This window comes from Diorhabda carinulata, chromosome 12 (assembly GCF_026250575.1).
Source record: "Diorhabda carinulata isolate Delta chromosome 12, icDioCari1.1, whole genome shotgun sequence".
NCBI lineage: Eukaryota > Metazoa > Arthropoda > Insecta > Coleoptera > Chrysomelidae > Diorhabda > Diorhabda carinulata.
The window spans coordinates 3,173,889-3,199,789 of record NC_079471.1 but is presented as its reverse complement, the minus strand read 5'-3'; the positions used below and the strand labels follow the sequence as shown (position 1 = coordinate 3,199,789).

The window sequence follows — 25,901 nt, the reverse complement described above, 5'->3', positions numbered from 1 at the left end:
TGGAAGGTTATGTGTAGTCACTACTGCTGTACGAAGTGGAAACCTAGACCTTGAAAGCTGAAAATATCAAAAAAACTTGAGGCATTTGAGATGTGACTCTATAGACGCATTCTGAAGATACCCTGGACTAACAGAATCACCAACGACGAAGTACTAAGAAGAATTGGTCTCAAAAGAAAGCTGTTGATAATTATTAAACAGAAATCTAAACCTCCACGTCAGAATAGGATTCATGGAAATTTATGTGTGGTCAGAACTGCTGTACGGAGTGGAAACCTGGACCTCAAAAACTCAAATGATCATAAAACTTGAAGCATTTGAGATGTGACTCTATAGACGTATTCTTAAGATACCCTGGACTGACAGAATCGTCAACGACGAAGTACTAAGACGAATTGGTCTCAAAAGGAAGCTGTTGACAATTATTAAACAGAAATCTAAACCTCCACGTCAGAATAGGATTCATGGAAGGTTATGTGTGGTCAGTACGGACTGGAAACTTGGACCTTGAAAGATCCAATGATGAAAAAACTTGAGGCATTTGAGATGTGACTCCATAGACGCATTCTTAAGATACCCTGGACTGACAGAATCACCAACAACGAAGTACTAAGACGAATTGGTCGCAAAAAAAGCTGTTGACAATTATTAAACAGAAATCTAAACCTCCACGTCAGAATAGGATTCATGGAAGTTTATGTGTGGTCAGTACGGACTGGAAACTTGGACCTTGAAAGATCCAATGATGAAAAAACTTGAGGCATTTGAGATGTGACTCCATAGACGCATTCTTAAGATACCCTGGACTGACAGAATCACCAACAACGAAGTACTAAGACGAATTGGTCGCAAAAAAAGCTGTTGACAATTATTAAACAGAAATCTAAACCTCCACGTCAGAATAGGATTCATGGAAGGTTATGTGTGGTCAGTACGGACTGGAAACTTGGACCTTGAAAGATCCAATGATGAAAAAACTTGAGGCATTTGAGATGTGACTCTATAGACGCATCCTGAAGATACCCTGGACTGACAGAATCGCCAATGACGAAGTACTAAGACGAATTGGTCTCAAAAGGAAGCTGTTGACAATTATTAAACAGAAATCTAAACCTCCACGTCAGAATAGGATTCATGGAAGGTTATGTGTGGTCAGTACGGACTGGAAACTTGGACCTTGAAAGATCCAATGATGAAAAAACTTGAGGCATTTGAGATGTGACTCCATAGACGCATTCTTAAGATACCCTGGACTGACAGAATCGCCAACGACGAAGTACTAAGACGAATTGGTCTCAAAAGGAAGCTGTTGACAATTATTAAACAGAAATCTAAACCTCCACGTCAGAATAGGATTCATGGAAGGTTATGTGTGGTCAGTACGGACTGGAAACTTGGACCTTGAAAGATCCAATGATGAAAAAACTTGAGGCATTTGAGATGTGACTCCATAGACGCATTCTTAAGATACCCTGGACTGACAGAATCGCCAACGACGAAGTACTAAGACGAATTGGTCTCAAAAGGAAGCTGTTGACAATTATTAAACAGAAATCTAAACCTCCACGTCAGAATAGGATTCATGGAAGGTTATGTGTGGTCAGTACGGACTGGAAACTTGGACCTTGAAAGATCCAATGATGAAAAAACTTGAGGCATTTGAGATGTGACTCCATAGACGCATTCTTAAGATACCCTGGACTGACAGAATCGCCAACGGCGAAGTACTAAGACGAATTGGTCTCAAAAGGAAGCTGTTGACAATTATTAAACAGAAATCTAAACCTCCACGTCAGAATAGGATTCATGGAAGGTTATGTGTGGTCAGTACGGACTGGAAACTTGGACCTTGAAAGATCCAATGATGAAAAAACTTGAGGCATTTGAGATGTTACTCCATAGACGCATTCTTAAGATACCCTGGACTGACAGAATCGCCAACGACGAAGTACTAAGACGAATTGGTCTCAAAAGGAAGCTGTTGACAATTATTAAACAGAAATCTAAACCTCCACGTCATAAAATTATTCATAGAAGGTTATGTGTGGTTCACATTAAGTTGTAAATCTTATTTAAAAATAATTAAGTTCGTCTGAAAAAAATTAGGAAAATATTTTGTACTATATTTATGTACAAACCAAAGGAAGCTGTCTTTGAACACTCATTTTAACTACTGCTTAGATTGATGTCTACTTTCCTATACCTCCCAGGATACTGTTGAGTTTAAATAAGCAGTAAATTAAATATGCTGTACTGAATCATGCGAATTAATTGCTTTTGGTTGGTTTCAATAGCTACTGGTTAACTTTTTAAAAAACTGTATATTTTATTAACAGTATCCGTCTTATTCTTTTCGAAATCATCAGTACCGTAGGTGATCGTCAACCAACTTGGCGTTTCAATACCCTGTATATAAATTACAACCTGATCATTTGTTAGTTGGTTAAAATTATAAAATAAGTTACGCAGTGAATTTTTGCATTAAAAATAGAGTAGAAAATATCAATTTTGAATTAATCTCTTCCAGGAATCGAAAGATTTCAACGTTAAGTCAATGCTTTTTTAAGGATGGTTTTCATCTGCTTGTCTTGTCGATCTCAATATCAGGAATGATGTTGGAAAGTTTCTATTTTAGTACAGGTACCAACATTTTTCTTCATTATCAGTTAGAACTAGACTACATACTTATATGGATCAAAATACCACGAATGTCATAATCATAATGAAGAAAAAAATGTGTTGGTACATTTTTCTGGTCTCTTTCTGTGCAAATATATCTCAATTACCTATTTAAACGAATAGTTTTTTCTTTTCTCCCCCTGAACTGACTCATTTTCAAGTCTAAATCAATCAAACTACTTGCAAACTGTCTTAAGTCCACTGTATATTTAACACATACATATTTTAACATTTTGTCGACTTTTTTGGTACTTTTTTCTACTTAAAACATAAAATAATGTTAAATCGCTTCACAAGATCCATGTTTGATAACACGATCTCACTACAGCGAATATAATAGCGGACAGACATGAGGGTATTAGATATAATACAGGTATATCATAAGAAAAACTTCCAACTTTCATTATGATTCTACATTTAACGTTAAATAAATCGTTGAAAGCTTGTTAAAATGTATTAGAATGGAAGAATGTTATTTACATTTATCTTCAGATAAATCAATATGCAGTAATCACGCAAGTAAGAATCAGGATTTCTCTTTTTTACGTGGTTAATTTCACAAAAAAAAAGTAAATTCGTACTGTAAGAGAGAAGTAAAATCACAACATTATTCAATATTTATTTCTCGACGTCCTTTTTATGAAAAGTTGTGTAAACCGACACTTGTTTGATACTGCTACCGATATCTAGTATTTTACAATAGTATCAATATCTAGTTTATGAGTGTAGTTTATTTAAATTTGGTATGCACAGAAGTTGTCCATTAGAAATGATGCAAAAATTTCATAAAACCAGATCAGACTATTACATAAATTCATAGCAAACGATAATAAAATAAAAATTCCTTATATATTTCCATTGAAACGAACCTGATTGAGGATTGAAAATATTTATTACGATAGCGAATTCGAATAAACAAATTTCATATTATTCTTTTTAATAAAAGTATTCATAAAACATCTGCAACACCTACAAATAATTTTTAACGTTCAAAGTAAGTAATTGGCATAAAAAGTGGAAGGATTCAACCAACATTTATCGAAAATAGTCTCACCTTGGTTTGAAGAACTGGTTATAGTCCAATTAAAATCTAAATTACAATATAATTAATAAATAAATACCTGTACAAATTTATTCATATCCTCATGAACAATTTTAGATCTTTCAGAAGCCTAACCCAACCTAATATTTACCATTAACATTATTTGATGATTAAATGAAAGCGTTTCAATTATTTCCCACAGTATTCGATAGTTGTTTTAGAATTGTCGTTTGTTTTTGTTATTTCAATAGTTGTTTTCGTTAATTCGGTTGTTGGTTTTGAGCTTTCGCTGTAACTGTCTTCAGACGTTGTATATTCCTCAAACTCTGCAGATTCTTCAGAAGTTTCGGTTGCTAAATATCTTCTTCACTCGTTGATTCTTCAGTTGCTCCATTATTGATTGTATATCTTCAATAGTTGTTTTTTCTTCGGTAATATTTAATTCGCTGTATATCTAGTCAGCTCTTAGTTCTACAGTAGTTTCTAATAGTACCCTGTTGTTAGTTCCGTAGGAGTTTCACATATTCTTAGCTCCTCTATTTATATCAGTTGTTGTTTTTTCAATAGCTTCAACTATTTCGTTGAATATTTCTTCATTTGTTGGTATTTCCCGTAGTCTTCGATAGTTATTGTAGAATTGTCATTTGTTTTTGTTATTTCAATAGTTGTTTTCGTTAATTCGGTTGTTGGTTTTGAGCTTTCGCTGTAACTGTCTTCAGACGTTGTATATTCCTCAAACTCTGCAGATTCTTCAGAAGTTTCGGTTGCTAAATATCTTCTTCACTCGTTGATTCTTCAGTTGCTCCATTATTGATTGTATATCTTCAATAGTTGTTTTTTCTTCGGTAATATTTAATTCGCTGTATATCTAGTCAGCTCTTAGTTCTACAGTAGTTTCTAATAGTACCCTGTTGTTAGTTCCGTAGGAATTTCACATATTCTTAGCTCCTCTATTTATTCAGTTGTTGTTTTTTCAATAGCTTCAACTATTTCGCTGAATATTTCTTCAGTTGTTGGTATTTCCCGTAGCCCTCGATAGTTGTTGTAGAATTGTCATTTGTTTTTGTTATTTCAGTAGTTTTTTTCGTTGATTCCGTTGTTGTTTTTGAACTTTCACTGTAACTGTCTTCAGACGTTGTATATTCCTCAAACTCTGCAGATTCTTCAGAAGTTTCGGTTGCTAAATATCTTCTTCACTCGTTGATTCTTCAGTTGCTCCATTATTGATTGTATATCTTCAATAGTTGTTTTTTCTTCGGTAATATTTAATTCGCTGTATATCTAGTCAGCTCTTAGTTCTACAGTAGTTTCTAATAGTACCCTGTTGTTAGTTCCGTAGGAGTTTCACATATTCTTAACTCCTCTATTTATATCAGTTGTTGTTTTTTCAATAGCTTCAACTATTTCGTTGAATATTTCTTCATTTGTTGGTATTTCCCGTAGTCTTCGATAGTTATTTTAGAATAATCATTTGTTTTTGTTATTTCAGTAGTTTTTTTCGTTGATTCCGTTGTTGTTTTTGAACTTTCACTGTAACTTTCTTCAGACGTTGTATATTCCTCAAACTCTGCAGATTCTTCAGAAGTTTCGGTTGCTAAATAGCTTCTTCACTCGTTGATTCTTCAGTTGCTTTTCTATCTTTAGTATTTCTTCAAATCTAGAAATCTTTTTCAGTCTCTTAGGTTATCGCGTATCAAAACTTGCCTCAAGTAGTAGTATTTTGCGTAGATTTTCCCTTTTAGATTGTTAACTACTAGTTTTATGGACTTGACATTTTGTGTCTTCTTCATTTGGCCATAATAAGAATTAAAAATTCAGTTTTCCAGCTTTACACTCATAGTCAGTCATACCAAAAACTTCTGAGCAGAAATTTTTTACCCAAAAGATTTGAATACAAATTCAAAGATGTAACTTATATTGTGATGTATATAGATCTAACGTAAAATATGTTTTAGTACATAAACTGAAATAATTAAACATTTATAGGTGATGAACAAATCCTCAACTTTCCAATAATAAAACCTGTATAGCATTCTACTATAAAATATACATATTTCTAGATTACAAATTAGAAACGTTATAAAATAGGTTGACTAGATGAGATGACAAAATTACTTTCCAACGAAAGATCATAAATAAAAATCCACTTTTCACAATTAAAATTGCTAAAATTGGAAGTGCAGTCGAACAAAAATAAGGAAATCGAACATCGTTAAGCAAACATATTACATTAGAACGATTTGGTGTGTACTTAGAGTGTGTAGTTTTTCAAGATAATTGGCATAAACTCCGAATAAGATACAAACTTGTTTTTAAGTTGTTATATTTCAATACCTTTGTAGAAAATGGGAGCCGAAGATTATATAATTATTTTCTAATAAATAAATCATCGTATATGATAGTTCCCTTAGTAATATATGTTCCTGATAGAGACTACAAAGTTAATTTCATTGTTTATTGTATTACTTAATCATTTTTATACTATTTTATTAATTATATAGATTGGTATTGCAGGAATCAAATAGAAAAAACGTTAAGTGTGCTACTTTTCGGTAAATTGAATCGATAAATTTTATTGCGATGTAAGTGAGAAAATAAATTCTAAGTAATTTCATCTAAAATCATTATTTTACTACTTTATGGTATTGTTTCACAATCTACAGAAACTATACGACCTACAAACATTCATTTACAAATGATATTCATGATTCAGTTTGCGTTTAACAAAAACTGTCTTTTACCATATTTTTGATAGGAATACTATTAAAAGAATTTGGAGATAATATTAAACTTCTAGTTAAGGAAAAGCAACATAATTAATATTCATTTTGTATTTGTTTATTTATTCAATGCAAAATAAATACATTATTCTATCACCGCCATCTCGTTACTATCGATATAACTAAGCTGCATGTTAAAAATAAAAAAAGAAGATATTTGCCCTGCGTTACTTTTTTGTGCTTCGACTACTGCTTAGAAGATGGCAGTATAAGCAACACTTTTCAGTTTTAAATCCGCTGATATAATATTTGATTCACACTATTTAAAAATAGTTTCCAATTTGATTAATATGTAATTTTCAATTTCCGAAACTATCTAGTGAAAAATTTTAATGACTTGACTCTGCTACCACCTTCTAACGAAAAGTCAAACTAATAAAAATGAAGATTTTTAGTAGATCTCAATATTTTTCTAGTTCGTCTTTTAGTCGAAAGATGATAGTGTAGTCAATGCCACCATTTATAATGTTTTTATAAATTATAAAATACGAAATATTTAGATTTCATTTGCTTAAATTCCGGTAAACAAAAAAAGCAGTATAATGGGGAATTTCACTTGATTGGTCATTTATACGCGATATGAAGATGCTGCTAATTTGTATAAAATTCAAAGTAAACGAAACATATATTCTACTGAAATTTAATTAATTACCATTGCAAAGAATTGTTGAGAATCGGAAGGCTATTTGTGTTCGTCTATGATTTTAATATCTGCTGAATATTTACTATTAATAATGAGCCAAGGAATGAATGAAAATAAAAATATATTTCTCAAAAGGTTTTTTATGTGCTTACACCACCGCAGACAGTTTTGCCAATTTTACGTGGGTATACCAATTTTGGAATTTCTTGTTCATTATTTTACAAAAACATAGGTTTCACAACCTTGCATGAATTAAGGTGAAAATGAGATACATTTTTCCTTTTTACCAATGCAAAATAGTAAATTTTTGGAACTAATATTTCATATAGATTCAAAAATCTTCCAGCTGGCAACACTGACTTTCAGACTTAGTAAAAGTATCATTACAAGGAATTAAAAGTTTCGTTCTACGTTAGTTATTTCATTACAAGTTTGTTACTAAATCTAAAGTACCTAGTTACAGTTCAGTAAATTTTCTTTCATTAACATTTTAAAACACGTATCGACTATTTTAGTTATCTCTTTCAACTTTAACCTCAAAGGAATTAGGTTTTGATTTGTTTTTGTTTAGAACCTCATTTTAAGAGCGTTAATTTTTTATATAAGCTCGAAATAATATTTGAGAATGGCGAATACTGCAACAGATCTTACGGAAGAAGATGCAGCAGACCTCCAATTTCCTAAAGGTAATAATTTTTCATGATTTAGTAAACCCATACGTTGTTAGAAACATTTGAAAATTTCAGAAGACGACCTCTCAACATTTTCTAGATGTAATATTTTCGATAACAGCGATTCAACTTATTGTGCAAATTGTTACTGTGAAGTACAAAGTAAGTACATTTTATGTGAAAAGTGTAAAGTGAATATCTGTTTGTCATGTTTTTCAAATGGAGCAGAATTTTTAAATCATAAAAACGATCACGATTACCGTGTTTTATCGACAAATTTCGTTTTATTCGAAAATTCAGATTGGACAGCTGAAGAAGAATTAAAACTACTCGATTGTATAAGTAATTATGGTAATTGGAATCTCATCACACAAGAATTGCCGAATAGATCTGTTAATGAAATAATACAACACTATGAGTATTTTTATTTAGAAAGGAATGGCTGTAAAGGTTTCCCTAAAATAAATTTTCCAGATGTAGCTCTATTTCCAGAATTAGTGGTGCCTTATAGATTTAGACTTGCAGATACAGATGAACCACCTAGATATTTATCCAACACTGTTGGATTTAAGTCTTTAGCTGGATACAATCCAGCAAGATCAGATTTTGAAATAGAATTTGATAAAGGGGCTGAAGATATTTTATCAAATTTGGAATTTGTTGATGAGGATGATCCGCATTATGAACTTTTGACAAAATTGCAATGCTCTTTAGTTGAAGCTTATAATCGGAGATTACAAGAGAGGCAAAGATGGAAAAATTTGATTCGAAGTCATGGACTTTTGCTAGTTCGGAAAACACACTCATGGTTGAAAAGATATGATAACACTATAAACAAAAATATTTATGAAAAAATGATTAGATTCATGCAGCTGTGCAAACCAATGAAATTTGAAATGTTAATGGAAGGATTGCACAGAGTCGGAGAACTAAAACTTCATATTTCAAGGTAATTTCTCTTATTTCTCATTAAAATAAAAGATAATTTTCAATTTCGTTAAATAATTTGTAAATAGGCTTCATTTTATAACTGTACAGGGTGTCAAACATAAGGTGATCCATATACTCTTCTCCAAACCTGTACGAGTTATTTATCAAAAACCATTAATTACAAAAGTTCTTTGTATTTTTCGATTATTGGCGTTTGGATTATACAGGGTGTCCCAATTTTTCAGTATCGACGTTAACTTTGAAATTTTAAATGTTTTATTGTATTTTTTTTATTTAGAGGTAAAAACAAAGCTCACTGTAACCTCTTTAACTTATTTTTACGTCTTAAAATGGGCTTATTCTCTCAATTTTTTTTCACTGTGGAAGTACACAAAGGCAGATCCATAAATTCATTGATCTAGGTTGCTATCTCTGGATCCATGAGTCTTCAATTACGCTTATTGATTGATACATTATGTTTATCTCCAGCGGTTGTGGCTTTTCAAGGCCGTTTTCTATTGCCAAAGTTCCTGGTGAATGCATATTTTTTCATATTGTAGTCCACGGTATGTGGAGATATTTTTAATTAGACAGCAATGGTACCATTACTTTTGCCTACTACCCTTTTAAAACTTACAAGTCTGTATTGGCGAGAACGAAAACAATTCATACACAAACTTTACAAAAAGATGTCTTGGTCCAAAAAGTATAAATCTTGCATCTCACAGGGCTAAATGGGGGAACTAAACTACAATCATAAACACCAAAGGAATGATTTGCAGTTAAATAATAATAAACAAATCAACCCATATTTGAAATTTATGAATGGATTATGGGGTTTCTCTGTTTGAATGAGGAATAGTTTTTCTGAACATTTTATGCTAATTTGTTATTTTGTGATTTATACCTATTTCAATACGGGCTGCAGACTATTAAAAAAATCTGCTACTGAGGCCATGTTTATCAATGTTTATTTGTAATTTTATTGAATAAGTAAACATAATATGTGAATTTATAACTGTAAACAATATTATTAATTATCTACATTAAGTGTAAACAATATTTATATGAACCTATCCAAAGTATACTAAATATAAATAATGTTTATATGTCAAATAAGCCCAACATGCTTTTTGAATTGGATTCTATCTTCATCGGTTGGTTTTAAAAGTTTATCTTTCCACACCGGTAAAACAATGTGAAAAATGAATGTGGAAACTGCCAGTACAACTATTGGAAGTCGCCTTCTAAATTTGAGAATTATTTTAGTTTTTTCTGCTACGACCATACTTTACTGAGACTTTTTATGGCAAAGAATAAACTGTTAAATCACAAGCAAATGTCAAAATTCTGCCAATTTTGATAGATCATAGGCTATTTCTAAATAATTGATATAACTTTTTATGATTATAAATGCAGTAAAATGTGCATATTCAGTTTCCTGTTTCCACTTTTTTTGGTCTCTGGTGATTCTGCTTTGTTTATCAATATATATATCTCAATTAAATTACAATGTACTTACTTGATTTTCCTCTAACCATTACTCATTATTCTGTGCTTTAACATTCTAGTGAAGTATCCCAGAGACCTAGCTCTGTTTGCTCATATTGCCTGTGCTAATTTTGGCTAATGCACTGTTTTGATAAATCACCATCTAGGAAAATTTTATTTCTTGTCTTATTGTTAGCTGGAATATGTATAGTGATTGATATCGCGGCTTTGAATTGTCTTAAGCCCTTATTTGAGTATGATAAATACTTTTCAGGAATATTTTGATAAATTTTTCATAAGACTTTTGACATTAAGGCCTGAATTTATATTGTGACAATTGATTATATATCAGAGGGTTGTCAATGACAAATAATATTTTGATGATAAAGAATAAAGTTTTAGGAGTAAGAAACTGAAAAATAATTGTTTTTAGGTTGATAAATTTGAGAAAAATAGGTATCACAACCCTAGCAGAAGGAAGACTATACTTTAAATTGAAACAGTCTCATGAAGCAAATAAAAAATCACTAAAATTGTTCAGACAAGATCCGGCCTTGAATTGGAAAGCTTGTAAAGACTCAAATTTCACAATAATATCAAAATGCAATAGACGTCGAAGTTTTGCTCCAATAGAAATCAGTGGTATGCCTGGATATTCAAAGTTATCTCCCCAAGAGGCCGACTTGTGCAGTACAGTGAGACTAGTACCTGTTACTTATTTTCAATTGAGGGACACATTGGTTTCTGAATGCAGAAAAAATGGATCCGTTTCTTTACAAACCGCTAGGAAATTATTGAAAATTGATGTTAACAAAACTAGAAAATTGTATGATTTTTTGTTGCAAGAAGGTTATATACAAAAAACTTCATCTTCAATATCATAAAGACAAATTGAGAACTAAATTTTATAGTACAGCTGTGTTATAATTATGGTTCATGGTAAAATGGTGAAAAACTAAACAAAAAGTTAGAAAAATTAACTTTCGTCAAGATTCTAAAAATTGTGGTAGACTATGGTGACTTGTTTTTGTAGCAGTCAATCGAAAAGAAGCTTGACAAAAGTGGGAAGTTGCCAAAACCCAATTATTTACCGAGAATTCAATACAAGAAAACTAGACATAAATCAATATTCAAAAATTGTGGCTGTGCAAAATAATTGTATCAAATAATGTATAGGTACTTATATTAAAATTATAGTTCTCTTCTTATTTAAAAAAAATCAAAATGTGTGATACAGTATTTTAGTTTTATATCCTGTAAAGGGACCGAGAAATAAATAAGTTTTTATAATATAAAAAAATGTTATATTGGATTTTTTAATTACATTTTAGTGACAATTGTGACTCCTGTGGTTTGTATCGGATCATCGAAAACGTACTACAAGTGATAAAAGAACAGACTGTAATAAAAATATAAAAAAATATTTACTTAACAATTCCATTAATTCAATAATACTGTTTATGTTATCTTTATAAGCGAATTACAGAAAAATTAAACCTTTTTGACATATTTCATTAATTAGTAATAAATATTGCGAGAAAACGTTTCTTTTTGAAATGGATTCATAGAGTTAATATTAAAGATAGAGAGAACGAGGTGTAGGAGCTTGTCAGAACTGTTGATAGTAAGAGAAAAGACATCGGTATACAATTATCTATCCCTCTCTACCTCATTCTCATTCTGATTACTTTAGAAGAAGAAAATGATAGATATATGAAGAACAAAAAGCCTTAATCGGGTTGATTATATATTAATAGAGGTAGTATGTTTCCTAGCAATGTCCCTAATTAAAAAAGGAATGTAAATATTCTTCCAGGCTTTGTATTAGAAAAAAAGTTGAGAGGTCATGTTTGTGATTATTTAAAAATAGAATTGATAATTTTTTTTCAATGAAATTACAGAGTTTGAAAATGCTGAAACGTTATTAATATCGGAAGTTCACATGTTATTGGAACATAGAAAGGATCAGAACGAATCTGCAGAAGACGAACAAGAATTTTCAGATGTTTTCATGAAAACCTTAACGTATACAGATAGATTTAGAAAATTTAAAAATAAAGAAACCATATCTGCAGTACGAAAGTGAGTAAATTGTATTGAATTTTCGATTATATTTTGGAAAAAAACAAAAAAAAGTATTCAATCACGTTTTTATGAAAACGTCATATATTACAGATTATTATAGAGGAATAAAATCTGTTTTATTCTAAATTCATGCAAAAAAATTGGTGAGATAATTATCTGGATAAAATTTTGCAATATGATTATATATTCTTTTTAAATCTTCCCTAAGTACTTCTTTCCATGTTTTTGCCTCTCCACTTCTCTCCTTAATAAGGATCTTTTCACCCAACTGTTTTCGTCTATTACATTGATATTTATGTTTGTTCTTGTTCTATACTCTTTCTGATCTTGCAGTCCTCCGATAATCCTTCTTAGTAACTTTCTTTCCAATATGTTCATTTCCATTTTTGTTTCAGTCTTGTAAATCCGTAACTTAACTGTTGAAATATCTTTTGGTTTTAATACTCCTTCTAGGGCCCCAGATGTTTTATTTACTCTGTTCAGTCTTTTATTGATTATCCTGGTTTCACCTCCTTCATTTGTCACTGCCACTCCTCCCTAATAAGGATCTTTTCACATCTTTTGATTCTAATAGTCCTCCTAGGGTCCCAAAATGTTTTATTTTCTCAGTCTTTTATCGATTATCCTAGTTTTACCTCCTCTGGTTGTGACTGTCAAACCCCAAATCTTCCAACTCCTGGATTTTATCAAAACTATCATTTTCTTAGTCTGCTCCATTTCGAGATATATTCCCTACAAGGTGGTGAATAAAATTTACAAATTCGAACTTTTTTTATTATGCAAAAATATTTAGAAAAGAATTTAATTTTCTCATTACTTAATCCTTTTATGTAATTGAAAAACTAACCAGTTTTAAGTATATTTTCTTGTATAGTTTTGTAAACCTCAAGGTTTCAAATTGTTTAATAAATTAATGTAACCCTTTTTACTCCAAGCTTCAAGTTTTTTCTTCTTTTCAAGCTACAAAGAGACTAGAATTTCCGTCATTTTGAAAAGTCTTCTTCTGCACAGCTAAGAAAATTCATAATTTTGTGACACTTTTGTTGTATAACTTTTTATTTTTATCTTGTAGTCTACTAATGCAAACGAAAAAGCTTCACAAATTTGAATTGGCTGCAATTGCAAATTTGTGCCCTGAAACAACCGAAGAAGCCAAATCTCTAATTCCATCTTTAGAAGGAAGATTTGAAGATGAAGAACTTCAAGCGATATTAGACGATATACAAACAAAAAGAAGTATACAGTACTAAATAACACACCAATTCTGGAGAAGAAGAAGAGGACATTCAGATTACTTTTATATTAGTTTGGAAAATTCTTGAGAATAAAATAAAAGATGTCTCTGTACATAATGTTGTATTTAATCTATATTTTGTCTTTCCAGATTCAAATAGAATGAAACAAGATTTGGTAACAGCAGAAAAAAAATGTCAACACTGTTTTTGTTTAAGAAGAATTTGATTTTTTTCTTTAGCTTGGTAGAATTTTCAGCTTACCGATGAAATAATCATCTTCAGGTCTCTGAACCATTTTCGGTTACGGTGCAGATTCCCAAGTTTCTGCTTGTAGTCTTTTCAAACCTCTTTATTACCAATGTGTAAAATTGATTAATATTCCTCGTATTTATTTAATTTTTGATTGAAATCGACTCCTGATTCATTAAAAAAAAATTTTCCCACTCAAATAATTTTGGATCTAAAATTGTACGGCATAATTTATGATCAATTTTTGGCGACCATTGTACAATGGAAAATTCACAGATGCGTTATTAATAATCTAACGGAAAGTATGAATTGTTTATAGAATAAACAAAAATTCTTAATGAAAATTTCCATAATTCAATTATGTGTGAAATTTCGACCAATTATTCATGCCAATTCCTAGTAGAAATCTTATCGTCTCGATATAAAAGTAGTTTTAAAAATATAACAGAAATTTTATAAATAGATGCACCAAACGAGATTTATTATACAGAGTGATATCACACTAAGAAGATTACCAGCGTATTCTAAAAAAATGCATCGAATGTAAAAGCTTGTATCGGAACATTTAAAACCATAGAAAAACAAGTAAAAGACAATCTTGAAGAAACTACACACAAATTGTTTCTTATTAGGGTCTCTTGGCATCGTTTTGCATCAGGAAGACCCACTAGTGACAACACTGTTCAATATCTCACTGGAATATGGTGCAAGAAGCATTCGAACGAATCCCGGAGGAACTATTTGCAATGGACTCACGGATTATGGAAATTCCCGAGACAAGTTAAGCTCAATATCTCATTTAATCCATAAAAAAAATCTATTATTGTTTTTGTCCATTAAACTCCTGGTTTTCTTTTTTTTATCCCCTTCATGTTCTCTACAAAGTTATAGGTTTCGATTGTTGTTAGTTTTTGCTTGTAGTTTGCTGTATTGATTAATTCTCTTATCGTTAGATCAGACCAGTACTGTCATCTTCATCACCAGACTCATCATCGGTAAGAAAGTTAAAATCGGGCGGTTCGACGTATATAGCTTAGGCATTCAGATCCATTTTAAGAGTTTCTTGTAATATAAAACCTCGTCCGTAAAAAAAAGTTAAAGAAGAATGAATTTGAGTTGAGTAGTGGGAGGAGCGGGAGTTTGTGGTTTTGTAGGTTAGCTTTAGTAGCAATGAACCGTGGCGCATCGCGTTTTCGCTATTGAACATTTCTTCAAAAGTAATGAATCTGTTATTACTGTTCAACGGCTTTTCCGCACAGAGTTTAATGTTCCACGAAATGGTTCGATAACTGGTCGCAACATAATACTTCGTTGGGTTGTCTCTTTTCGCACAACTCGATTAGTTATGAAGCAGAAGTCGTTCTCGCACGGCGCGAACTCCACAAAATGCCGACAAACTTAGTGCGTCGGTTCTTAAAAGTCCTCGCCGCTCCACTAGGCGGCGCGCTCCAACTCTGAACTTGTCACGACGATCGCTGTAGCGCATCCTTAACGATGATCGTGAAAAGTAATGGAAAACTTCGAAGAAAGACTCTTGAGGTGTATAGACGCGAACCGTCATACCGAATAATCTTCAGATTATTTGAAAATCATCCTGTATCACGATCCTACATTAAATATAAATATTATTCTTGTATTCGAAAATAATTATCGTTTATATATATAGAAAAGCAACCCACATTTGAAAAAACAATAAATGTTTTTTTAATCGCAAGGACGCCTATTTACTTATAATCCTGTTTTTAACGTCTCGTGTACGTCATCGCATGACCAGATACTATTTAATACTGTTCAATTTCATCAATAAAATAAATTATTTTCAATTTTTAATTTTGTTATTGAACTCTCTTCTAATGCAATTATTAATGGTTGTTTTAGTCTTATTTCACTATTGGGCGCTAAGTCTTTATGTAGTATTTGACTTTAATGACGTTTATGACATTTTGGCGTCGATTGTGCAAAAAATTCTTATCCTTATGTCTTCAGTTAATACCCGGTTTTTATATCGTCGTCATTTGAGTTTATTATATCGATTCTTATACGTTAAAGTATTTGAATGTACGAAAAAAAAAATAAATAAACTTCAGTTAGATAAAGTCAAATACCCCATAGATTAGATAAGAAAATATTTATTATGCTATTTCGAACAAATTCGCAAAATGGTTCCCTAGGCCGCCCCTATTCAGATTCTATGAAATTTTAAAAATTCGCCGGCGTCTTTCACATTTTTTGTAAATGGCGGAAGCGACTGATGTTTCATTTTAGAACTTTTTATTATAGGTGGGCGGTTTATTTACAGTATTTCTTATAAAAAAATTCTAGGAAAGTCTATTCATTTATCCCTTTGCGTTCTAGAATTTTATAGAATTCTATTTGTGGTATATAAATAAGTTTACGAAGCACAGTTAAGTTTTACATAAATAGAAGTAGTGAAAAGAACGAATTGGTGAAAGTAATCGCAGAAATTGTTCAAGTGATATTCATAAGTAAATTATTGTAAGTTAAGTGTATTGTATAGTGTGTAAATAAATTGAGTACGTGAGAGACAGTGTTTATTAATTCACCTCACGAATAAGAAGAGTTATAATACAAATAAACATTTAATTCATTTTATAATAAAAATATTCATATTAAGCAAATAGACGTAGGAAATTAATGAAGGCAATCAATAAATTACAGGAAAAAGCAAAGCAATTACGGACTGGAACCAACTAAAAACTAACAAATACAATTTTGAAACAGTATCGACCTTTAACTATCTAGGAATAACGTTGGGACAAACAGCCAGAGATAGGATAAAGGAAAGGATACGAAATGGAAGAATCAGAAACCTATTAAAAAAAAAAGAACATAAGAAAATGAAAACGTACAAGACCCTAATAAGACCAGTAACACGTATGCGATGGAAACAATAGTAATTAACAAAAGAGAAGAAGAAGAACAATGAGAAGTACAACAGGTCCACACATAACACAGGAGGGAGAAAGGAGACCAAAGGAAAACGAAGAAATAGAGCTGGGGAAGGAAAATATAGTGAGATACATAAAAGCACAAAGACTCAACTGGGTTAGGCATATAATAAAAAGAAAAACTTCTGAAGAGATCAACCCCATTGTGGCCAAGGAGAAGAGGCAGGCCGAGAAAGACTTGGAGAAACGAAATAGAGGACATAAGAGCTAAAAACGATAGCCATAATCTGAAGGATTGAAAGTTGATGATGGAAGATATTCCTGCTATTCTTCTACATCCGTTCTTTCCCAAGCTCAAAACTTCTATAGAAACAAAGTTACTAAGAGGTACTTTATCTGTTACGGAAGTCTCCAATTATAAAAATTTCTTCTTCAAATGAATAACCCATGCGACCAGGCTTATCCGCTAGTTACATTGGAATCAACGAAACTATCAGTTGGCTCTTAACCTATTCTTAGCTATTATATTATATATCTACTTGATGGATAGAAGCTTCTGGTTTCAAATAGCTAAGGCGCATATAAAAGAATTGGTGGCTGGTCATCTAAGATGACATTTCCATATATGTAAGTATCATGGAATATCCTGAATCCTTGACCAGTCACAAGTGCGAGGTACAAACACATGGGCAATCCTCACAGTCTGCTTAGCTTCAAGTCAAGGTTAGCATAATCAAGGAAATCGTAGTTTTAACTTGAGAACGACTTGATCATCAACTGTCTTAACTAAGAACTGTGAACCCAGGTTCCTCTTGGCTATTAAACAAAATTGTAACGACTGGGTAAATCTTCGACTGATGATTGATGGGTTATGTCAAAGCTCACAACTTTGGGTTGAGAATTGGGTTACTATATATATATATGAAATTCAAAATAGACTTGATATAAAAGGTTGACCACCAAAAATGATAGTATTCTGTTTCATTGTTTAATTCACTCTCACTAGTTTCTTCTTAACTTATTATTAATTCTTGCATCTTATACATAGTGTGCTCTTTTCCAAAATACTCAATTTTTTCTACATGGCCACAAATGTTTTAATAGTTTTGAAATTGGTACATTGCTTATCTCGTTATTATCTTATTAAATCCAAATAACTACACCACTAAGTGAAACCTAGAGTTAACTATAAAGATAGAGAAAGCGGTATGTAAATGGAAGCGAGAGAAATAATATCAGTTTGCCATCCTGTATACTCCTGAATAAAATCACAACTTGTTATTCTTTTGATTTACCATCACTTGAAACATCGACGTCATGGCGATCCAATCAGATAGAGAGTTATACATGGTAGTATATATTTTTTCTTTCTCTATCAACAGTACGTGCCCATTTGAACAAGCTAGCTACCCAATAGTTTATAGTATTAAAAATTTCCATTTTTTCATGTTTACAATTTAATAATAACAAACTATTCACCATAAACAGAATATATTTTAGTTTTTCAATTGAATAATCTTGTACAATCAGAGTATTTGTTAGTTGGATGCGTGAAAATGTGTATCTGGGGATTTATTTTAGGATCTGGCAACAGGGGAGACGTTGATAGGCGACGCCGATCGGATTTTCTCGCGATAAGTCGTTCGTTTTCAACGTCGTCATTGGACGCCTATTTACGAATAAAAACAAATGAAGATTTACTATGCTACTTCAAATAATAAATATCTCACCTTGGAAAGGGGATTTGGAAAATATTGTTTGTTGAATTAATGGTGACGAAACATATTTATAATCACGATTTTCATTCAATTTTGCATAATATATCGAGATAAAATTCTATTTTCCATAATAAAAGGAGCGTGTTCCGGAATTCAACAAAATTTATAGCAGAGATTAACTCTTTTTATACGGTTTTTAAGAGCTCAAGGAAGCTATGGTTTTTTTTGACATTCTCTAAATTCGACAACCATTCCAATAATGGCTACACAAAAATTATAGCAGATATTCTTGCCTATGGTTGCCTTGGTTACGAAGATACACATATTTTTGAAAATAATTTTATCGTTCAAGGTCTTCATCTAAAATTGAACTCCATCATCATTTAATTAATGAGTTCAACTTGACTTCATGTGACTTTAAATATTATATCTGTGTTTATTGTCTTTGTCAGAACCCACAGGAAAAGTCTATACGTTAACTAAATATCTGTACTTCCCCTGAATCGTTTCGTTGATTCTAGATCTGTACTTCCTCGAAATAGGCTTTTCAATTTTAAGCTCTCTGTTTTTTTTCTCATTTGTATTTAATTTTTGATGGAATTCGAATGTTGTGATTGTTGAGATTGTGAATAAATATAAAATTAATTGGACTTCTCCAAAAGAGAGCTATTTTTCGGCGACTATACATTCTACGTGTTGGCACTTTTGCTGAAATAGTCAGGACATTCTCACAGTTACTATGGCTTAATAGCAGAATCTTCAAAACCAATCGGCTAAGGTGATATTTTACGGGGAAGTGACCTGCCAGAAGACCCACCATCATTTTAATGTAGTTTCTGGACGATTCGAGAAATTCCTCAGCTTCCTGATGATACGTTTATGAATTTTTTGGATTGTCTTAGTCCTTGAGTGTTTCTGTAGTAAGACTCCACATGATAATTTAATCACCCGTTTAGTTATTTGTTAATATGACATTTTAGGAGGCCACAGTAGAGCTTTGGTAGTTAACTCAAGGCAAGGATGTCTGCTACATTGATATACTTCCTTGTATCTTTTGTAAGAAAGTTTTGCGTTTTAGTTTTTTAATGTTTCTTTCCATTTTTGAGGTACTTTTTTCCCATATTTGTATTGAAAAAAAGTAATATACATTTTTGCATACGCTCAAACCAATTCTGGAAATATTTTTCCACTCTGAAGCTGATATCGTAGAAAAATTGTTTTTAACAGCTTCTTGACGTGTCCGCGCTTCTTTTGTCTGACAGAGGGAAAGAAGAAAAAGTCATTAGGCGATAAATCGGGTGATTACGAGCAATGAAACATTAATTTTGGAACGTCAATCATAAATGTTGATGCAGAATCGATTCTACTGCGATCTGCGATATACTAAGCGATATCTTTACCTGTCTTTAAGTCACGTGCCGATCTTTTTTAATCACGTTGCGCACAGCATCGACTACAACCGATTTTGGCCGACCTTCTCGACATTTATCACTGACTAATTTCTGCAAACTAGTTGTAAATAATCTTCTCTGATGGTGGTCCATTACCAAAAGTTCCATGAAGCGATTTAATGCGTTTTTGTTGACGAAAACCTCTTTTAAAATCATAAAAAATAATTAAACTCAAGGAGATTAAAGGTGATTAACGCCCCACCTATTGTTGATAGTAAAAACTTAAAAGGCAATGAGAAGAAATCAGTACAATAATCATAAAAAATGATAAAAACGTATATGAAATAATCCTAAATGAGACAAAACTAGAATAAGTGAATAGATTTAAATATATAGGCTCAAAAATGACAGAATATGAAAGAATTAAGGATGGGATAAAGGACTGACCAAGGGCAGTAAGAAGACTCTTTGGTATTATCAAAAATAGTGGAAAAGAAAGACATACCGAAATGAAAAAGTTTACTTCCAAATTCTGCTAGAGACATTCTTGCTTTATAGAAACAGAGAGGTTTGAATTTTACGAATATCTCTGAAGGATATGTGCAGCAATCTCTTGCAAAAAAGCGAAAAATTTCGCACCAAATTGTGGGGGTTCCTGACTATAATCAATCAGTTAGGTACGAGTACTTCTGGGGGATACCAGCTGAATAATATCGTTAATTAAAATAAGACAAAAACTGCGATGACTCCAGCTATTTCTTTTAGTATTATTCTGCTCAAAATGGCATGTTTAACATTAGTATAAATAATTAATTTACCACAAATTAAAAATATGTAGGACGCTTGGATGAAAATGAAGTGCCTCAACTTCTTAGTTTTATTTCTTCAATAAATTTAGATAGTTAGTTGTTAGCATCGTAAATGAATTATTTACAAATGGCTTGGTTTTTGAGGAAGGTGGGAAAATCGTATGTACAACATGGGAGCGCCTTTCCATCTTCATTCTTGGGAGGGAAAGTACCACGTTCCTCCCTTATTATACAAATAGCTGTAAATGGCAAACGACATCAAAACCAAGCATAAAAACACTGTATGAATAATATTTTAGTAAAGGTTAGAAGAAATATTTGTAATAATAATCCCATCGTGTAAAAGATAGTAATTTAGTATTTCCTCAAAATATTTTCATAGTTGAATTACTATGATAATACTTAAATATATATATAAAACGTGATTAAATGTGATATGGGATACACAGCATTTCTTATCTGTATAACAAACCGTACGAACGACTTGACAACACTGTGTAGCGGCGCCAATCCAGTTCTATGAGCGCTATTTTATTGTGAGGACGCAAACTGACTATATAGTAACTTGGTTGGTCCTTGCTCCGTAACGGCGACTGCAATTTATTGTTTTTATCTTGGAAAGTTGAAAAATCTTTGACATTGCATGATAAATGTACGCGGTCATGAATTTTGTCGTGATTAAATCGGGTTTTATCAGACACAACGCAATTAAACAATTGTGATTTTTGTGTTAGGTTGTTTGTTTATTTGAAAACTATAAATATTTGTTGTTTGTATTTTTTGTGAATTGTGAACATTTTTTTCTGAACGAATTTTCATCGGGAGTATAACAGAAATTAATTTAAAGTGTGTTATTTTTTCGAATTCTTGAATGAGGTGAGTGTCGATTGTAATTTAGATTTATTTTTCCAATAATCGTCCAGCCAAGTTTCAGGAACGAAAATGTGAATTTATATCAGTAAAACATCGACAGTTTTCCAAAAACTTTCCCTAGATTCAAATTATTACAAAGCGATCAAAAAATCTGTTATACTGGCCAATGTTCCTCGAAGATAAATTTTAAAAATGCAGATAACTATTATAGTTTTCAAATTTTAATTTGGTTTTTAATTTCTCCATCCTTTTTGAATTCCAACAAATCAATATTCTAATAATAGAGGGCGCTAGATAGATTTGATTGTTGTCCCAACCGAAACATTTTTTTTTACCGTTAAATTATGATAAAAATCTTGAACAAAAAGTTCCTAATATATAATTTGATATTGATGAAAAGCACACGTTGGTAATAAATCAAAAAAAATCGAAAAAAAGTCACAACCGTAAAAAAAACTGATGAAGATAGCATCAAAAATATAGCATTTCAAAGCAAAAAATTAAAATCTCACCTACATACATAGAATAAGAAAAACTTAGAATGAGTAAACTCAGTAATAGAAAACTTTTCACCTAATGAGAAGGTTGTAGAAGCTTTTGTCAGTTCTAAGCTGAAGACATCGTCGTAGAGGATGTTTCATAATAGTGGGCCTAGTACCGAACCCTGAGGGAACACCTGAGCCCACTTCAAGTGCTTCCTTGTTCTCTAGGACTATCTTTCTTGACTTTTGAGTGAACCATGTATTGATGAATTGTGAAAAAACTGGTACACGTCAGTACAGGTACAGAAAAATTAATGTATGCACTCTCATTATTTTTTGTCTATTCTGTTGTATATTATGTTTTTTTTTTAAACCTAGAAATATAGTTTTTTCTTATTGTTTTCTATACCTACCGTAAATGAAAATATCAGCAGTACATTTACCTTAATCATTATCTACAATTACAGTTTTGAAGATAAATGATAAGATAAGATTTTTTCGTCAAATAATTGTTAAAACGTTTTATAAAGAGAATTTTAGATTTTATCTATAGTAATGTTAATTATTTAATTAAATCCATAGTTTAGTATTTGCAGTAGAAAGGAGTTTGTGGTTTTCTTTATTTGAAATTACATCATAAAGTTTCTTTTTCTTCTTCTTATTTTAAGACTATGTCTTGTGTTTTCAAAGAGGCAGCCTAAGTTGTGAGTCCGAGGACCAGCTCTCATATCAGCGCTTTGGTGGTCTTCCAGGCGTTCTACTTGTATTGGGTCTCTCTTCCTTTACGATTTCCGTCAGTCGATCGTCGTCCATTCTATTGACATGATCTCTCCATGCTCTTCTTCTAGTTCTGGCCCATCTCACTATATCCGGAACATCACACATTCTTCTAATTTCATTGCTCCATAAAGTTTCTTCAATTTATTATTTCTTAGACCTTTTGATATGTTCATGTTTCTAAATCTTCTTGATTTTAGTTCTCTTCTGTTTCAAAATTAGTTTTTTTTAAATAATTTTTGAAATATAAATAAAATTGACGTTTCGACTTTTCTTTAAGTCTTCATTAATTTTATTTCTTTCAAAAATTATTTAAAAAAAACTAATTTTGAAACAGAAGAGAACTAAAATCAAGAAGATTTAGAAACAAAGATATAAAGTTTCTTGTAATAAGTAAAAACAATATTTTCATATAATAGAGATAAAATCATCCACATGATTTGTATTATACGAGAAAATAATTTTATATCTCAATTTTATTTTGTTGATGCTCATGTTAAATGCGTACTTAGTATTTAAATAGTTTTTTAAAATGTGAAAGGATGTTATTCCTGGGTAAATGCGTCGACGAAGTTAAAAAGAAAAGTTCAATCATTAACATTAAAACTCTGGCTCGAACGTTTATATTCCCATTCTTATATGGCAAAAAATCGTAGATACTTGGAACAAGGAAGCAATTTATTGATTCATTTTATGTTTAGAATTCCCTGGACAGCAAACTAATCCATACTGGAAGACTGTAGACTATCATCATTAAGGATGAGGAAAGTTTGCTATATTTTGGACATGTATCTAGAAGACCTTGTGTTATTTGCGTAAACCGACTATAAAATAAGTATTTTGTATATTTTACCCAGCTTTACATACATAGGGTTAATAATAAGCAACATGGGTGGATGCGTAGACGAAGTGCTGCAATATTTTGAACACGTAGAAGACGGGATGACAATATAGACAGGATTTCCATTGATGAGGGAACAAATAGAGGCTCATCGACTATGGGATCAAATCAAAATATGAAAAGAGACAATCAAAAAGGCAATAGAGATTTTCAAAAAATATCAAGGTCCTCATAACTGAAGAAACGAATAGAGAGAAATATATATTATAGAAAATATTTTTTAGTGATTCAACTTTGGATTGAAACGAAATTAACTCGAAATATATCTGGATAAGTTAATATACAAAAGATATTCTAGTTGATATAAAATTTGCGCTAATAGATTTCAGAATTTTTTGTGATAAATTCCACTAAGGCACATATATTTAATAGTACAGGGTATGTGTGAAATAAGTTTGTGATTGTATTTATTATAATTGTTCATAATATTGAAACAACTGAATAGAACTTTGCAAAATGATTAAGAAGGAAGTTAATAGCTATTTTGAGGACCTTGATGATTCTTATTATAAAAAGTGTATCAAACTTATTGAGCAAACCAGTTGGTCTACAAATATGCCTTCAAATAATTCTGATATCTCTTGTTTAATCCATTTATTTTTCTTTTCAATTCTTATAAAAATCTTTTGTAACATTTTTCCTTCAATTTTCAGATTTTCTTCCCAAGTTTTGTATTGTATTCTCCTTGCAAAGCTCTGAAACTTCATTTTCTATTTTCCTTCTACAAGGCTATTTTTTTGCTCCTTCGTCTGCTCCTTTTTATTTATTTCTAAATAATCTTGATCATTTTTTCTGGTATACATAGAAGAAATAAGCAATTTTCTGCCTTTACATTATCATCTACAATGAATTATGCCCTTGATCGCCCTAAAACTGAACAAAATCTTTGTCAATAATTCATTTATTCTGTTTATATTTCAACTATACTAAAACACAAAGAAATTGTCTATGTTTAATCTGTTTTTACTTAAAATATTATTGAAATTATTCTGATGATTAGATAGTTAGATAATGAAAACTTAATGAGCTGTAAATAGATCGAATTACTAACAATTTGAGTTTAGATACAAAGTCCTTAGTATGCACCAAATCATTCAAATAGGTAAACCAAAGAATTTTAACTCTATCTTCACCCATTTTTACTATTTGTAGCTTAGAATCGACTAATTATTTCTTTAATAAAGATTGTATAATATAATAAACTTCTACAATGCCGACCGTCCAAACCAGTAGTTATTACACATTTCCTGTTAAACATAGATACTTACACGACGGCTAATCTCAATTGTTTGACTTATGTATGAATATCACTTAACGTGATTGGACCTTTGTCCCCTTAATCTAATTGAGAAACAGACGACTACAGAAGACGTTCTCAAATGAATCAATCACAGCTGATTTATCTCCGCGGTGATATCATACACTTTGGTAGGCACTAGCCACTAAAGTTTCTAAAAGTTTGCTTTGGCGCTACAAGTTTGAAAGGTTTCGTAAAGTAATTTAAAGTATAAGTTTGAAAATAAAATTTGAGTCGATTATATAGGGTTATTTATCTTTATTTGACAATTTATTATAAGATTACAAACAAAGTACGAAATATTGGTTTTTCCCAACTTTCAACAACAATAAATTAGGCCAAAATTCACGATCAGAACGTATTCTAAGAAATAGAAACAATTCAATATCGGTTCTTTTAGATCTTATAACATACTGATATCTTCCGAGGATACCTCGACGATCCTAATTGCCTGGGGAATCTCTCTGCAATTTCCTTGTTACCCCCTAGCTCATGGAGGCTGTGTGTGACTGCCTTAAGATTGAGTCTACCAATTTTTTTCTCTACTCTTTGAAGTACTTCTTCCACCACTAACTCTGAAGGTTTTTCCACTTTTTGGCAACCATCTAACTGGAACCAAACAGTTTCTATCATTTGACTTGATCCTTATAAGGAATTCCATGGTTTGTATCATCAATATTTAACCGACTCTAAGCTTGGCGGCAAATGTCACATACTTTCAATCAATGTTTGTAAATACTAAGAAACAAAAAGTTTAATAAAGATGGTACGTCGCTTTAATAACATAATGGAGTTTCCAGTGTCCTCTACTGTTACCAGATACGGCTCCGTGTGATTTTTACCTTAGAGATTCATTAAAGATAGTGGGTATGCGCCTCAACTATCACATATTAGGAAAGAGCAGCATAAATTACTCGAGAGACACTGATCAACTTGAAT

The 25,901-nt window shown here is 31.5% G+C and overlaps 2 protein-coding genes across 6 annotated transcripts in view; both read left to right on the top strand.

The window, feature by feature from the left end:
• Window positions 1-7,498: 7,498 nt before the first annotated feature.
• LOC130900135 (DNA-directed RNA polymerase II subunit Rpb4-like) lies at window positions 7,499-13,673 on the top strand. Of its 4 annotated transcripts, none has more exons than XM_057810528.1 (4): window positions 7,499-7,830; window positions 7,891-7,977; window positions 12,138-12,318; window positions 13,394-13,673. In XM_057810528.1, exons 1-4 carry the CDS (start codon window positions 7,770-7,772, stop codon window positions 13,569-13,571), a joined length of 507 nt encoding a protein of 168 aa, XP_057666511.1. In that variant the 5' UTR covers window positions 7,499-7,769; the 3' UTR covers window positions 13,572-13,673. The 4 variants fall into 4 exon arrangements, with proteins under 4 accessions (XP_057666511.1, XP_057666510.1, XP_057666509.1 ...); XM_057810527.1 differs by lacking the exons at window positions 12,138-12,318; window positions 13,394-13,673 and adding exons at window positions 8,116-8,764; window positions 10,670-11,472; XM_057810526.1 differs by lacking the exons at window positions 12,138-12,318; window positions 13,394-13,673 and adding an exon at window positions 10,670-11,472 and having other exon boundaries at window positions 7,891-8,764.
• Window positions 13,674-21,145: 7,472 nt separating this feature from the next.
• LOC130900134 (high affinity cGMP-specific 3',5'-cyclic phosphodiesterase 9A) overlaps window positions 21,146-25,901 on the top strand; it is a 161,667-nt gene continuing 156,911 nt past the window's right edge. Inside the window, exon 1 of one of the 2 annotated variants that reach the window (XM_057810524.1) lies at window positions 21,146-21,508. The gene's annotated coding sequence lies outside the window, so the exon portion shown is untranslated. The remainder of the gene's footprint in view (window positions 21,509-25,901) is intronic. The other variant, XM_057810525.1, reaches the window with a different exon arrangement.